The sequence below is a fragment of the Ambystoma mexicanum genome, chromosome 8, assembly GCF_040938575.1.
Source record: "Ambystoma mexicanum isolate Mex_15411 chromosome 8, UKY_AmexF1_1, whole genome shotgun sequence".
In the NCBI taxonomy this organism is placed as follows: domain Eukaryota; kingdom Metazoa; phylum Chordata; class Amphibia; order Caudata; family Ambystomatidae; genus Ambystoma; species Ambystoma mexicanum.
In genome coordinates this window covers 1517621925-1517638907 of record NC_090929.1, presented here as the reverse complement: position 1 = coordinate 1517638907, position 16983 = coordinate 1517621925, and the positions used below count along the sequence as shown (strand labels likewise).

The 16983-nt window shown below is 50.1% G+C and overlaps 1 protein-coding gene across 3 annotated transcripts in view; it reads right to left on the bottom strand.

Annotated features, from left to right (window-relative positions):
- SLK (STE20 like kinase) overlaps positions 1-16983 on the bottom strand; it is a 985407-nt gene that overhangs the window by 646629 nt on the left and 321795 nt on the right. For all 3 annotated transcript variants that reach the window (XM_069611736.1, XM_069611737.1, XM_069611738.1), the window contains exons 5-6: positions 13268-13340; positions 7923-8117 (exon numbers count right to left, since the gene is read on the bottom strand). In XM_069611736.1, the coding sequence (XP_069467837.1) occupies positions 7923-8117; positions 13268-13340 (268 nt within the window). The remainder of the gene's footprint in view (positions 1-7922; positions 8118-13267; positions 13341-16983) is intronic.

Genomic DNA, 16983 nt, shown 5'->3' with positions numbered 1-16983 from the left:
ACACCAATGTGTTTCTGGAAGAGCCAGGTCTTGAGTTCTTTCCTAAACTGAAGTACACTTGGAGCAGTATGTATTGCCACAGGCATGGAATTCCAAAGCACTGGAGAAAAGCAGGAGAAGGACAATTTTAGTAGTTTTCACCTTGCAAGCCAGTCTGGAGATGGTCTTACTGAGAGATTACCTTGTGCCGCCAAATGTTTTTAGTTTGGCCATCAGATAGACCAGTGTTCTGGCAGTGGTTGCCTGGTATGTCAGGAATGTGGCTTTGAACAAGATTCTAACCGGGAGGGGGCGCCAGTGTAATTTGTGCAAGATGGGGTTGGCGTGTATGTCACATTTCCTATAGCTGAAGATCAGGCAAGTTGCCGAGTGGTGAGCTGCTTTCAGTGGGGCCAAGTGAGATGTCGGGAGCCTTCTGAGAATGATCTTAACCCCGTCGATATGCAAGATAATGAAGGCCTACACCACTGTTCGGAAATGCTGTGGCAGTAGAAAGGGCGCGATCTTTTAGAGTAGCGAGATCCGATATCAAGACATTTCAGCATTTTTCGCAACAATGAAGTCAAGGGATTTTGCTGAGTGGTTGAGGGTTGAACCCATCCAAGCAATTTCTTCCAGACATTGAAGGTTCCGGCTTTGAAGAGGAACGGGGGGCGGGGGGTGGAGAGATTCGGTATTGGTGGGGTTAAGACTTAAACAGAGACTTGTCATGCACTTTTGAATGGTTCCAAGGAAAGCACAAAGGCACGTGATATCTTGTGGGTCTTAGACCAGCACGCAGATGATGCACAATTGTACCAAAAGGTCAATCGTAATGCTGTGGTCATCTAGGAGCGTGCCCAGCGGTTGCACATGGAGGATAAAGATGACTGGGGAGAGACTGGAACCCTAAGGGATTCTACAGGTGGCATTCTCTTCGATCAGATCACTACTAAGGTTAGCCCCCAGCCAAAGACTCCCCTCCCCACAGCACTCGCAGGAGCTCCCGCCTGCTTACCAAAGAAAGCCTCCTTCCCCACCTATCAGTGCCTGCCATCAAGCCCCCTTCTCCAATGACCCCAAAGCACTAGCACACACATTCAACGACATCAATACCCAAGCAGTAGACTCCATCGCCCCTCTCACTGCTAGGAAAGCTAAATGTACTAAGCACATTAATGCCTACCTTGGAACTCCTGCCGCTACGTACCATGAAAAAAGAAGCTCTCGCCACCTGGAAAGCCAAACCGAGCGACTCCACAAAACTAGAGTTCAATAAAATAGCCAAAGGATACTAAATGGCCATCATTAAAGCCAAAGCCACCTCCTTTAACACTAGAATAGCCAACGCCAAGTCGGATAACAAAGAAATCTTCACTATATTCAGGGAGGTGGAAGCTCCCTCTACCCCTCCCCCCTCAATCTTTCGCTAAAGATGAAGCCTGGTGCAACAGCATCCAATCCGCCATGCTGGGAAAAAATGACACCCTTCGAAACAAAATCCTAGCTCACCAACAATCTGTGAATCACAAGCGACAAAACCTCACAAACATCAATGGGAGACAATTCATTTTTCTGCTTCGCTGTCTGAAACAAGTTTCCGTACATAATTCAGAAGGGTTGGAATACCAGTAGCTGACAGAGAACCTAAGACACAGATACCCAGCCCAGATGGAACAAGTTACTTACCTGTAACTGTTGTTCTCCAGCATGGGTCTGGCATGGATTCACATGCTCATGAATATTCCCCGTCGTCAGGCTGGGAATCCTCGGTAAAGAAAAAACCAGTATCAGTTTCGTTTCTGATCTGTCTTTCGCAGTAATAACCAATCACTGGTCTCTGCGTCATACTGACCACAGCCAATGACTGCCCTCTACCTAAGCACCGCCTCTGGCAGCCATCTTCAGATTTGGAAGCACGTGAAGTGGCAGTATGACCAAGTGAAGAGCCGCAGAGGGGTAGGCGGGAGGGTTCGCATGTGAATACATGCCAGACCCATGCTGGAGAACAACAGTTACAGGTAAGTAACTTGTTCCTTCTCCAGCATGGGGTCTGGCATGGATTCACATGCTCATGAATAAAGAATACATAGCAGTACACACATGCACAACCACGGGAGGTGGCAAAGGCTCAACATTAAGCATCACATCAACTCAACATTAAGCATCTTACCTCCTCACCAGGCTCACCTCAGGCGAACAGGTTGCGTAGCACTGCTTGGCCGACCCTGGACTCCTCCCTGGAATCCCGGTCGGCGCAGTAGAATTTCGTGAAGGTGTGCGTCGACCTCCACGTAGCAGCCCTGCATATGTCCAGCAGGGGCACACCAGATAGGAACGCCGTGGTAGCTGCGATCGCTCTGGTGGAATGGGCTCTCGGACGGCCAGGCAGCGGTCGGTTTGCCAACCGGTGACAGCACATGATACAGCCGGAGAGCCATCTGGAGATGGAAGCCTTCGAGAGAGCCTTCCCCTGATTGACAGGTCCAAAGTTCACAAAGAGTTGTGACGTCTTCCGAAAACCCTTCGTGCGGTCCACGTAGAACTTCAGCGCTCTAGCTACATCCAGCGAGTGCAAAGTCCTCTCAGCCGGCGATGAAGGCGACGGGAAGAACACAGGTAACACCAAGGGTTCGTTGAGATGGAAGTCCGACGGTACCTTGGGCATGAAGGAGGGGTGCGTCCTGAGCACTACCCTCGTGTCGTGGAAAGTCAAGTACGGGGCCTTGCAGGAAAGGGCCTGGATCTCTCCCACTCGTCGTGCGGAGGTGATGGCCACAAGAAAAGCTGTTTTCCACGATAGAAACTTCAACGGGGCCGAGTGCAGAGGCTCGAACGGAGGTCCCATGAGCTTGGTCAGCACCACGTTGAGCTCCCACGCCGGGGCCGGAGCCTTCACCGGCGGGAACGATCTGAACAGTCCCTTCATGAACTCTTTCACCAGACGATGAGACCACAAGGACGTCCGCCCCGTGGTTCTGGTGTATCGGGAGATCGCAGCAAGATGAATCTTGATGGACGCGTGTGCCAGACCAGCTTTGGCCAGCGTCAGCAGGTACGGCAGTACTTGGGGAGCCGTAATCCGTAGAGGGTTAATCTTCTGTGCGTGGCACCAGACAGAGAACCTCTTCCATTTGTGTCCGTAGCATTTAAGAGTCGAGGACGCCCTGGCCTTTGCAAGAACCTCTCTGCAATCGGCCGGTATGTCGTATCCTCCAAACTCTAGCGCTGCAGGAGCCAGGCCTGCAAGTTCAGCGACTTCGGGTCGTGGTGGAGGATGGCGCCTCCTTCCCTGGAGAGTAGATCCGCGTCCGCCGGCAGCTTGATCGGCGGGGACGCTGACAAGTCCAGAAGGTCCGGGAACCATATCTGCCTCGGCCACGCAGGTGCGACGAGGATCATCCTGCACCGTGACCTCTTGAGCTGGTTGACGAGCCGGATTAGCAGAGGCAAGGGAGGGAACGCGTAGAGGAACAGGCCCTCCCAGGGGAACGAGAAAGCATCGCCCATGCTCCTCGTCTGGGGAAACCTGCTGGCGAACCTCCGGCACTTGGTGTTCGTCGCCGTCGCGAACAGGTCGATCTGGGGTGTGCCCCACCGTCGGGTGAGGCGATCCACCAGATCCTGCCGTAGTTCCCACTCGTGGCACGAGCGCAGCTCCCTGCTGAGTGAGTCGGCGATGGTGTTTTTTATCCCTGCCAGATGAAACGGCACCAGAAAAATCCCTTGGGCGACGGCCCAATGCCACAGGTCCTGCGCCTCCTTGGACAGCGCTGGGGACCTGGTTCCGCCCTGTTTCCTGATGTAAAACATGGTGGTGGTGTTGTCGGTGAAGATCCTCACCACCTTGCCCTTGAGGGACGGAAGGAAGGACCTGAGGGCCCAAAACACTGCACGGAGCTCCAGGACGTTGATATGCAGGGACTTCTCCGTCGGGAGCCAGAGTCCCCTTGCGTGCAGATTTTCGGTGTGCGCTCCCCACCCTTCCAGGGAGGCATCCGTGGTCACAGTCTCCTGGTGGGCTGGGGTCTGGAAGTCCATGCCCGCCGTCAGATGCGCGCGGGTGCCCCACCACCGTATCGCTCGTCGGAAACTCTCGTCGAGCTTGATCCTTTCCTCGAAGCTGCCCGTCGTCTGGATCCAGCGCGCATCCAGGAATTCTTGCAACGGGCGCATCCGGAGCCTGCACATGGGAATGAGGTAGATGCAGGAAGACATCATCCCGAGGAGGGACTTGATGGACCTCACTTTGGCCGCGTCGGCCACCAACATCCGTTGCACCTTGCCCAAGATGGTCCTGGTCCTCTCCTCCGACGGGGAGGCCAGAAGGGACACTGTCGAGCCTCGCTCCCAGAAACAGTGCGACTTGCGCGGGCACCAGGTGGGATTTGGCGTAGTTCACGGAGAATCCCAGGTCCGTGAGGAGTTGGACGGTCCTTGCCGTGTGGACCACGGCGAGCTCCCTCGTCTTGGCGCGGATGAGCCAGTCGTCCAGGTAGGGGTAGACGTGAATCCCCTCGCGGCGCAGCTGCGCCGCCACCGGTGCGAGGCACTTGGTGAATACCCTGGGTGCCGACCGTAGTCCGAAGGGAAGGGCTTTGAACTGGTAATGACGCCCTTGGACCACGAATCTGAGGAATTTTCGGTGCCCCTTTAGGATGGGAATGTGGAAGTAGGCATCCTCCAAATCCAACGACGATAGGAAGTCTCCTTCCTCCAGCTGACCCAGGACGTGCTGGAGGGTGACCATCCGGAACTTCTGCGCCTTGATGAACTTGTTCAGACGTCGCAGGTCTAGGATGGGGCGCCATCCTCCCGTCTTCTTCTTCACGAGGAAGTATCGCGAGTAGACTCCGGAGCCCCGAAGCCTCTTTGGGACGAGTTCGATGGCGCCCTTTCTGAGCATCGCCTTTACCTCCAGGAGAAGTTGAGGGACGTGAAGTTCTTTCCTGGCCACGGGGGGGACGCGCGGGCACCTTCTTTGAAACTCGAGCGCGTGGCCCCGGGCCAGGGCGTCCAGCACCCAACGGTCGGTGGAGATGGACTCCCACACGCTGACGAAGCCCGCCAGCCGGCCTCCCACCGGGGTGCTCCGGTGGGGGCCCGACCCCACGGCCGGTTCAATCCTGCTTGGACGCGGCCTTGCCGCCTTGACCTCCTTGGCGACGACGGCGGGGTCCGCTAGACTTGCCTCGTCCTCTGTAGGCCTCTTGCGACGACGAGCGGGCCGCTTGACGGTAGGAAGCGAAACCGCCGCCGGAACCTTTGGAGGCGCCCTTGCCTCCGCCGCTCCGAAAGGGCGTTCGTCGTTGCTGCAGGACTCCAAGGGCCCGGGCCGTCTCAGTATCCGCCTTGATGGCCTGAAGGGAATCGTCCACTGTCTTCCCAAACAGGTTGTTCCCGTCGAAGGGCATGTCCAGGACCCTGGTCTGGACGTCCTGCCGAAAGTCCGTAGCTTTGAGCCATCCACGACGTCGAAGGCAAACGCCGTTGCCCAGCTGGCGGAACCCAGTGTCGGCGATGTCCGTCGCCACGGTGATGGCGTGGTCCGACGCCACCTCACCTTCCTGCAGGATCTCAAGGGCCTCCGCCCTCTTGTCGTCCGGCAGAAAATCCAGCAGGGGAGCTGTCTTGTACCAGAGCTCCCTGTCGTAGCGGGCCACGATAGCCAAGGCGTTGGCCGCTTTAATCGTCGTCGCTGCCGACGAGATGACTCTACGTCCCATAGCATCCAATTTCTTTCCCTCGCCGTCCGGCGGGGAAGTCGATGTGGAGGCCGCACCCCCCCCGCTTTCTTCCTGGCTGCCGCGGAGACGGAGTCCGGGGTAGGCTGCGCCCGGAGGCATAGGGGGGCCGTGTCCGGGACCCGGTACTTTTTCTCGTACCGGTCTCTTCTAGCTGGCGTCGTGGAAGGGTTCTTGAGGAGGGAAAGGCCCTCATCCCAAATGTCGTCCAACAGAGGCACTGCGAGGACAGTCTTCCTCTTGGCCTCGCGCCGCTGATAAAGGAAGCCTTCCTTTTTCTTCTCCTCAGGGCAGAGTTGGAAAAGCTCGGAAGCCCTGGAGATCATGGAGTGGAAAGATCCGATCTCGTCGGGCGGAGAAGCCCTGGTGGGAGGCGACGACTGAAAATCCTCGTCGTATGCCTCGTCGTCCGTACCCGTCGCTGCCGTGTCAGTCCCCGTATCATCCCCTCGGGTGGACGGGGAGGAGGGCTGGACGGGGCGCGACGGTTGAAAAGGAGGTGGTGGATGGATCCTTCTTTTCTTGGTAGGGGGAACACCAGAAGGTCCCGGTTCTGGATCCCCCGACGGGAGAGGTTCCTCCGTCGGTAACGGTAGCCTCGTCCTTATCTCGGAGCATAAGGACTGTATGGCCAACAAAATGGCCGCCGAGTTGTCTTGCGGCGCTGGCAGAGGGGAATCCGACGGGCGAGCAGGGGCCCCGTCGGTATCCTCGACGATGTCGTCGTCGTCACCTGCGTCGGGGTCCATTCCGACGGGCTGGCCTTCTTCCACGCCTAGGCCGTGGCTTAAGACCTCGATCAGCTCCTCTTCTGAGGTTGAGGCTGAATCTACGACGACGCCCTGCCCCCCCTTCTTCTTCCCCACGGAGGGTTTCACGGGGGTCCTATCGATGGGCACAAAGGAAGACTCCCTCCGAGGAGGCAGGGAGATTCTGGGCCCTGAGGTCGCCACCACTGGTGCAGCCACCACAGGCTGAGCCAGGGCCGCCGCGACCGTTTCGATAGAGGGCTTGGTCGGATGGATCAAGGCCTTCACCACCTTAGGTGCGCTCACCGCCTTATCCTTGAGGGAGGGGGCACTGCCACGCTACTCCTCTGCCTTAGAGCTCGACCGGGGCCTCTCCAGGAGCTTCGCCGGGTGCTCGGCCTTCCTCTTACCCGACCCAGAGCGTTGGCTCGTGGTTGATGGTGCCGGGGAGGGTGCGCCCTGCCTGGCGCCCGTAGAGCCCGACCGTTCGGCGCTCCCGGTGCCAGCGGACTCGCGGTGCTTGGCCTTATGTTGGGCCCCCGTCGCCGGGGCGCCCTCAAAGGTCTTAGAAGACCGCTCGGATTTCTTCTTCTTCTCGCCAGACGGGCTCTTACCCTCCAGCCAGTTGGCGAGACGTTGATGGCGGTCCTTCATGGTCCGTTCCGACATGTTGCCGCAAAACGCACAGTCCTTCTCCACGTGCGTCTTGTCCTCATGAAGGCAGTAAAGGCAGAAAGAGTGTTCGTCCTCCTTGAAGACGTTCTGCAGCTGGCATCCAGGGCAGACCCTGAACAGCTTTCCGGGCGTCGAGCTTCCCTTCTCCTGGGCCATCTCCGAGACCGGGCCTGAGAAGCTTCTGGAGTCCTCCGAAGTGTAGCTCGACGAAATCTTCACCCTTGAGGGGCACAGATGAATCCGACACGGGTCCCCGTTGATCGGATGTAGGATCGGTGGAGCTTGAGGCTCTTTTGACCGAAAGAATCGAAGTTTTTTGTGAAAAAGCGCGAAAAAAAGCACTAACGCTCGAGAGCAATAGCACGAGGATCCCAACACATGAACGTGCGGTAAAAATCTGAAGATGGCTGCCAGAGGTGGTGCTTAGGTAGAGGGCAGTCATTGGCTGTGGTCAGTATGACGCAGAGACCAGTGATTGGTTATTACTGCGAAAGACAGATCAGAAACGAAACTGATACTGGTTTTTTCTTTACCGAGGATTCCCAGCCTGACGACGGGGAATATTCATGAGCATGTGAATCCATGCCAGACCCCATGCTGGAGAATTAAGCTTTATTTTAGGGGAAATATGTGGCTTAATGGGACCCACCCTTTCTCTGCATGGCGTTCACGGCCAGGCACTCCACGCTTTCATTTGGAGAACGGTAATAACACATCTCCTCATATTGCAAAGACTATGTGCATAGCATAAAGGAAGGCTGCGGAGAAGGCTTACCATCGGGACGGCTGCGCCAGCGTCGGGGGGTCAGACTTTGCGATTTTCAGCAACACTCGCATGGGGTTCAGTTCATGGTGCGGTGGCTCTATCTGGGCCATCTCGATTAAAGTGACACCCAAAGACCAAACGTCCGCCTTGTAGTCGTAAGGCCGGTCCTTCGAGGTCTCGCACATTACAACTTCGGGAGCCATCCTGAAAAAGAGAAGACTTTTAGAAAAAGCAACGGGTATGCCGCGTCAGCCAAACTGCAGTTTGTTTGGAAGAAAACACAAGAATACGCAATATTATCACTTTGATCCTTAGTTTTTAACAACAACCTAGGTCTCGTCCACTGTAATAATGGCAACACTAACAAATCCTGCCTTTCATAAAGGCAAACGAGTCTAAATATGTAGGTATAGATAAATGTGTTTATATATACACACACAATGATTTAAGTTGGATAAAAACTGGAGGGGTGGGGCGCTCAAACGGGCCATGATGCAATATTTGGGGGTGGCGTCTAAAGGGGATTTTTCTGGTAAAGCCTCAAGTCCCACATATCTAATACAAAATTAAAAGAGGTGGGGCCTTAGTAATTAAAGGAGCGGCCTAACAGCAACAATCTAATTTTCAAGGATGCAATAGAAGGGAGCGAATTCAGCTTTAAAAGATGTATCAAAATATAATGTACTAGAAAAAAAGACAAATATAAATTCATATATAAAACAGAACGGGTAAAATTAGACCAGTGCTCCAAGCAATCCCACAGTTCTTAAAGAAATCAATTATTCTTATGTACTAATAAAATACATTGAACTGACAGAACTTTAATACTATGTGTTGCAAAAATAAAACAATGTGTTATTATTCTTATAGAATTCTCCTTCGTGTTTGAAAACAGCCCATTTCCTAATGTCTTTAACTGATAAGATTCTAAACATGGTTGATAGCGACATCTACTGGCAAAGATCAGTATTGCGCGTCTATTTTTTTAATTTACATTATTGCATTGAAGAAATCCGGACCGGGAAGACAGTTGGGAGACGAGTAATCGAGTTCAATTGTGAATGCTTATTTTTACCAAACCTAAAGGTTACCACTAGATGGCAGCACGGTATAACAAAAGCAACAGGGTTTCAAATAAAATAAGAAGCCGCTAATAAACATTTGCTTTTTATAATGCATAACATATGCTTTTATAACTAATTAAACATTACATTAAAACATTACTAGACTAATTTACTATATCACAAATGCATGTGTTTATTCAATAATACAGATAAGAGTTGTATAATACAGTGAGCATACTTTTGAAACTAGGACTCACGAGCAAGGTATATATAAAATGCAGGGGTTGAAAGAAGATTTGGGAGGTAAGGGGCCGAGTATGGATGGCAGAAAGCGGCACGTGGGAGAATTGTTTATATAAAGGGAAAAATAAATGAAGGGAGAGCACAATGCGAAAGGACCCCACAGGGGCTAAAGCCGACTTTTAAGCATTGACGTTAAGGGAATTACAAGACCTAAAAGAGAACGTCTATATTTAGACAGATGGACCATAGCATTCTGAATGTGGGTTTCCTAAATTTCGAATTTTTAGCACGTAACCACACTTGTGGCTAAAGAGAATAGAAAAAGTGACTGTTTCCTAGTCTATGCGTCCTTGGGACCGGAAGTGGAGAATAGGGATTGCACAGGAAAGCTATCACACATGCTCTACACCGGGCCCACCAACCTAGGTCCATTTGCTTTCCTTCCCACACTTCCTTACACGTGCGGATAAACAGAGGTTGGTATGAGGAAGTGGGGCCATCCAGTGCCCTTTTCGCATATTGCACAAGAGGAATCCGGGCAGCACTGAATGAAATTCGACAGATTGTCGAGGTATTGCATGCCCGCAGGAACTGAAAAATAGGGAGTGAGGTTTTCAGAGAGCATGCAGTGTAACACTCAGTTATCAAATGCAGCTGAAGCTGGTTAAGAAGAGGTCAACTACTAACAAAGCAACAACTAGCTCTGCACCAAACCTCTGTCTTGCTATGCGCGTTTTGCGGTCTAAGGAAAGTTAAAATAACCGTGTGGATTTCCTTAAGGTTGTATTTTTGTGCAAATAAAATTTGATCTCGAGCAACAATCGAGTTATATATATATGGCGCTGTTTCTTTGCTTAGTTGTGGGTTCGGGAAAAACAAAAACAAAAAGGTAACACAATAAAATCGCCTGATTGATATGGAAACCTTAAAGTACTTTATGGGGGCATTGTCAAAGGCCCACCTGTCCATTTGTGAACAACTACACGAGGCTCCTCTGATAATACCTGAAGCGCACCTGCTGTTCCAGAAGCTTTAATAGAAACCAGGCAGGCTGCGCGAGCTAGCGCTTCACGTTTGCAGCGTGAGCTAGCGCTTCACGTGAGCAGCGGCCATCAGTTCAAACTGCTCATGCCATCCCACACCAGGAATGCTCTCTTTACCGGAGGATATACAAGTAGAAAACCACACAGATGGCTTAACGACTGAGTAGCGAAGAACAGGTTTGATCTTTTCAATTCAGAGAAGCACCAACAGCTGCAACAAACACACTACATCTTATTTCTATCCCCTTGGCTCCAATATCAGATACGAATGAAAGCAAATTCATGCCTCCATACAGTTAAGGGCCAGAAGCAGAATCTCACGTTTTACTTTAGTATTCAGATTTCCCAAAATGTATTCCATATGGTTCATGCACCCAAGAAAACCGACTGAAGGGGTGAGTTGAGGAACCCGACTGTGTTGAAAGATCACACATCTTTAGAGCCGCCTCCAGTAGCACTGAGAATCAAAATGGTCTCAATACGAAATGAACTGTATCGTGCAAATGCTTCAGTTGAAGGATTTGGCCATCATCAGAAATGGTGGCAATGCACACAGGGGCTTTTGTTTTTGTTCCAACAGATTGAAACTCTCTTCATCAGCTTTCCTGAGTAACCATGTTGCAAATCTGCTGCCTTTGGCTTAGCTGCAATATTAAGCACCCCCAATTGCTCTATTAATCAAACCGAGAACACATTACAGGCTGATCGAAGTTCCCAATCCTATGGAACATGCAAAATGCGGCCACGAAAGTCTGCTCGACAAATCAGGATTCCTGAAGGAGGCGAGTTGCTTCTAGAAATACGCTGTACACCCATTGGCCCTTGAGTGAATATCCCTTTGCCTGCTCAGATCTGGCCACAAAAATAAAATGCTCTTAGTGCCTGCCCAACATTTGGAGTTTGGATATACACTTACTGCATTTTATATATGATATGGCATTTATAAGGCGCCTACACACATACAAGTGTTTCAAGGCGTGAAAGGCAAGGGAGGGGGGGAACAGAGGGAAGAAGATCCTACTAGGCCAGGTGTCATTCAGATCGCGCAAATGCATGGGAAGGAGGGGGGGGAAATGTGGGGAGTGCAGTACATGGGATAATAGCATAAATAACAATAAGTAAAAAGTACGGCCAGCAGGTGGCAAGTGCAAGGTTAAGTACAGACATCAGGTGTCAAGTGCTGGTAGTGGAACTGTGGGATACAGAAAAACAGTCCCCAAATGTGGCGGTTGCCAAGAAAGCAGTGCAGGTTTGTGTGACTTGCGGGGCCACGACCTGGGCCTGAGATCAGAGGGTGGCCAGGTAACCAATGCAGTTTCAGCCAGGAGGTCAGCAGGGGCGGAGGAGAAAAAGCAGAAGCAAAGAGAAAGGTTTTGAGGTGCTTCCGGAACCAGAGATGATTCTCAAGTTTCAGGGAGGCAGGGAGGCTGTTCTAGAGGGAGGCCCCAGCCAAAGAAAGATCTACCACCAACTCATTGCTTTAACACACAATAGAATGAAACACATAAGTAGAGCAAGTTTGGGCTCTATTGGCATTGGTGTGGTGTGGAAATTACCTACGTGTGTGGTGGCATTGCCCCAAACTAGAAAAATTACTGGAAATGGCTTACTGAAGCATTAAGTAAAATGGCTTACTGTAAGATAGTGTATGCTTTGGAGGTATGTTTATCTGGTTTAATAGATGTTCCGGTAGCCTGCACAAGAAAGGGGACTATACAACAAATGTTATTGAACAGTGCAGGATTGGACGTTGAAAATGTGGGACTTTTAATCTGTGAAGAAATGTCTCTTATTATGGAAGAAGCAGCCTCTCTTTTCTTTGCGAGATGGAACTGTTTTCTTACAGATGGCAAGTCCTGTAACGTAGCCGATACATGCCCAAACAGAATGAGAGTGCTGTGTATGGTGGACTGTTCCTACATGTTCAAGTGAAAGGACTAAAACTGGATTGCTGACCAACCCAATGTACCTGATGTGCGGATCGCTCACCGTGCTCACTCGATGCCTCTTGAACTGGTATTGTCTGAGAACATTGTAGTGGGCATTTGCAGTATGGTTGGGGGAGTTGCGATTATGTTTTCTGGTCCTTTTTAACAATACTGTGTATTATGCATACTTGGTCAATTTAAGAAGAGGATTGTTACCTTGAAAGTATTGTTAACGTAAAAACATAAGAATATAAAAAAAAAGTGAATTTATTTCTCTTGAACATTTGAGGCCTTTGCGGATCCACAAGCATCCAATTGTCAAATAGGCTTTGTGGGGTCAACATTTCCTAAAACTCCCCTAAAAGTGAACTCCTGCAACATAAAACAAGGGTTGCGTCTAACCTGCAGAGCGGTATCAACCTTACATGGGTTAGTGTGAACGTTCAGACAAGGGTAGACAAAATATTGCAAGCACACATTGGAATAGGATCACAATTCTAGGTTTTCAGGACATTGGACTGTAGCTTCCTTTTGAAAAGTTAAAAGAAATGACGCTGTACCCAAGCGATGCCCAGGTGCAGAATCATCCCTTTCTTGCTGCAGCTGGTTGGCATATGGCCAGGGAAAACTAATCTTGCCTCATACCTAAAATCTCTCCCATGAACAGAGCCAGTGTGAAAAGGTCCAGTCGCCGGTCAGTGCTAGCAGACATTCAACCTATGTCTTGGTTATTGGGACAGATTACATCCTAATGATGTATCTCTCTTATAGTCTTCATCACAAAAGAACATGCGTTGCTTTTTCAGAGCAACTCGTCCCTTGGGGAAGCACTAAACTTCATATTTGGAAGTGTTGCGATATGCAGCACTACATTTCACATTGCTTTCTAAAGTTTTCCAAGGATGGCACAGGGATTTTGATTGTGTGGGCACCAGGCACCCTCAAATCTAAGACTTTGATGCAGGCAATGAGGCAGCCATTTCAGTAACTCTCTGACTTGTGGGAGGGCAGATATAGCTAGGGAGACCCCAAGGTAATTCAGCGCTTAATCACAACTGTATCAATTGCATACTAACCAGTAGGGTGTACCTATAAAAGAATCTCTTCGCTGCAACGTCCTTGTGTTTTTAGCTGATACACCAAAATCCGCTAGAAATGAAAACAAAAGAAGTGTCAGCAACTTTGACTGAAGACCCATTTGCAGGCTTAAAGTAGATCGTGTTAACAAGAATAGCAGTCTTATATTATTAGCTAGGTTCAATGCTTTGGATTCGAAAGAGCGGAAATCAAAACAGTGCATGAAGAAAAGGTGAATCAAAATGGCTACAATGTGCACGATAACGTTCACTGGCATAAAAAAAAAGGATTTGAGCTATTTTGGCCGAAAGCATTGCACTTACCTGAAGACACAAAAGTAGAATGTTTACCTCTTCACCCTTTGGCACTTTCATTTAGGTTTTAAAGTTACATGCCAGGGAATATCGGACCCGCCCCATTCTATATCGCTGCTCTGCTCGTTTTGTGACTGGGCGTGCACATCCACACTTGGCACATTCATGCGTAGAAAGTAGTCATAGTAAACACATTGAATTGGTCAATTAAATTTACGGCTTTAGCATAAAACTAAAAAGGACTGCATTTAAAAATAAACATTTTGGTACTTAGATGGCTGATTACATTTGTCGAGCATTGCGCGACTACCAAAAAGTGCAAGCGTAAGGGGCCGAGACAAAAAAGCATAAACGGCACAGGAGAATCATAAGAAGCAAGCAGAAGAGGCGAGAGGTATAGCACAAGCAGATAGAAAACAGCCAACGGCAATTGAGAACATGAAGAATGCATTGTAATGCCATGTTTAGAAAACGATTTTTTAGAGTTATTTCAAAGGCGCAAGTATGAGGTGTGCGACGGGGAGCCCTGCCCGCCCTTGACACCCCGACCCACCACAATCCCCCCTGCGGTGCCGGTGATCACTATTAGGTTAGCTCGGATATGATCCCCTCATTGTTTTGCAGTCATGTTGCATGTTGGCTAGGGTGTCATCCATTTTGTAATGAAACTTGCTATCAACTCCGGCGAGTACTAGCATCTTTTATTTGTAGTGGTTCTTTCTAGCCACCTTTTAAATGCTATCTGCAGGGGTTACCCGGAGGGGAACAGAACACCTTTAAATCATAACCAATGCGTTTTAGTTGCATCACAATTTTCTAAAGTGGGGTGTGTTTATGTAAATGTGAAGCAAGTTTCCTTAGAGTGCTTAGATGCCTTCAATCTTCGCATATTGTTTAACAGCTTTGTCTAAACTACGACCATCTCGCCCCAAACCTTACTCGCCCTCATCAAGGCTTGACCCACGAATCTCTTTGGCCTAGAAGAAGCCGAAACTGGAGCAGGCGGTCAGCAATGGGTGACTACTGGCTTTTTTCAACTTGTCTTTATTGACATTTTGTAATTAAGCAGACAATCAACAGAAGATCAACAGAAGATCAACAGAAGATCAACAGAAGATCAACAGTCTCTCCCTCTCTCCCTCCTCCCCAGATTCCCAGGTATCTCTGCTGATTTTTCCTCTTTGAGGTGAACGTCCATAGGGCCTCACTAAGCCATAGTTTATAGGAGTCTTAATATTATCACACTGCAGTGACTCTGCTAGTCCCCTTTATTCATAATTCTGTTTCCTCTTGGGGGATCAACAATTCCCAATAGTATCATCACCTTGGAGCAACAAGCTCTTCGCGCACCCTCCTTTAGGCACGTCAGGAGGGGCATCCAATCAGTTGAAAATTGCATGCGTTGGCCTTGTATTGAGTATGATCGCCATTCCATGGCAGTTACTGACCAGATTTTTGCCACCCATTCGTGCTCTTGTGGGGGATCCTTCTTTCTCCACCTTCGCGCCAAAACCATTGCCGCCGACATCATCATTATAACATACAGCTTGCGGTCAGCTTTTGAGAGAATGTCAAGCAGAACTTGGTTCAGGCCTATCATACTGAGGCCCCGGTTTCCATCACCCCTCAAACCAAGGACTCGCCCCATGGCCTGCTGAATACAGCTCCAAAACGTAGTCAGTTTCAGGCATTCCCACCAGATGTGAGCCCATGTACCCGTTCCACCACATTCCCTCCAACTATTTTGGGTGGCCTGGGGAAACATCTTTTTCAGCTTGTGGTGCCACAGGAACACTAGCTTTAACCAGGTCTCTGGGATCTGGAGGGACCTAGTTAATTTCGATATCTGGGTCCACAAATACTGCCACTCCTCACCTATAGTGGTTCCCGTATCAGACTCCTATTTCCCCCTGTATGTTCTAGTCGGTGGGGTTTCCCCCTCTTTAATATATTTATATATAGCGGCCATCAAGCCTTTATCCCCTGTATGAGTGTCCAAATATTTTTCAAATGGAGTTAGTGGGCGTGTGCCTGCCTGCCTCATGGTGGGGCGAGATAGCCAGTGCCTCAGTTGGATGTACTCGTATCTGTGCTTTTCCTCCAGGTAGAAATCCAGTTTGCATTGTTCAAACTCTTTTACCTTATCCCCAATAAACATATCTCGAATCATCCGACAGCCCCCTAAGTACCAATCCTCGAATGATGCCTTCCTGCAGCCTGGAGTAAATTGTGGATTTTGGAATAAGGGGGTGAAGGGGGAAGGCCAGGAGGTAAGAGGCGCCTGCGAGGATGCCGTGTCCCATGCCTCCCCAGTGGCTAAGGTAATTTTACTTATGTACATTTGGGGGGCCCCTGACCTCGGTTTCCACAACACTCCCTCCAAGTGTTCCGCTACCACCGCCCTGTCCATAGCCCTCCATGGTTTATCCAGATCATTTCTCTGCCAGTCCCTGAGCACCCTTAATTGAGCCGCTAAAAAGTAGGCTCGGAAGTCAGGCTCTCCCAAGCCGCCCCGTGAGGCTAGTTTTTTCATAAGAGCTGCCGCTACTCTGGGGCGCTTGAGTTTCCAAATGAAGCGGGTTGTGGCTTTCTGCAATTCTTTGAAAAAGGGGCGCGGGACCTCCACTGGAAGTGTCGCAAAATGGTATAGAAGCTGTGGCAAGACCATCATTTTAAGGACGTTAATCCGCCCCAGCCAAGAGCTACATAGAGGGCCCCAATCGACCAACTTCGACTTAAGCTTCTTAAGAAGAGGTGGATAGTTTGCCTGGTATAGTTCACCTATGTTTTTGGTGAGGAGGACTCCCAAGTATTTTATGTGCGTGTTTGCCACTTGAAGGCATACGCCCCTTTGATGTGCTGTTCAGAGGACGTTTGCAAGTTGAGACTAAGGATCTGATTTGTTAGTATTTACTTTCAGGCCAGCTACTTGACCAAAGCGGTCTAGTTCCTCGCAAGTCGCTGGCAGGGAAGTCTCAGGATGGGTCAGTGTGAGGAGAATGTCGTCAACGAAAGCAGCCACTTTATGGGGGCGCCCCCCAAAAGGAATACCCCTTACGGATTCAGACGATCTTATAGCTTCACGGAACGGTTCCAGATGAAGTGCATATAGCAGTGGGGAAAGTGGACAACCCTGTTTTGTGCCCCTCTCCACTCTGACTGGGGATGATATCTGACCATTGATAGCGAGCTGGAGAGTCGGGGACCGATAACTAGCACCCACCCGCGTAAGGTATTTTGGGCCGAACCCCATCTTATCCATGGTAGCAAAGAGAAATCTCCATTCCACTCGATCAAAAGCCTTTTCGGTGTCGACCGCTAAGATGAGAGCAGGGATCCCCTTCAACTGGGATTTCTCAATTAGATGGGTCACCCTCCTGACATTGTCTACCGTCTGCTGG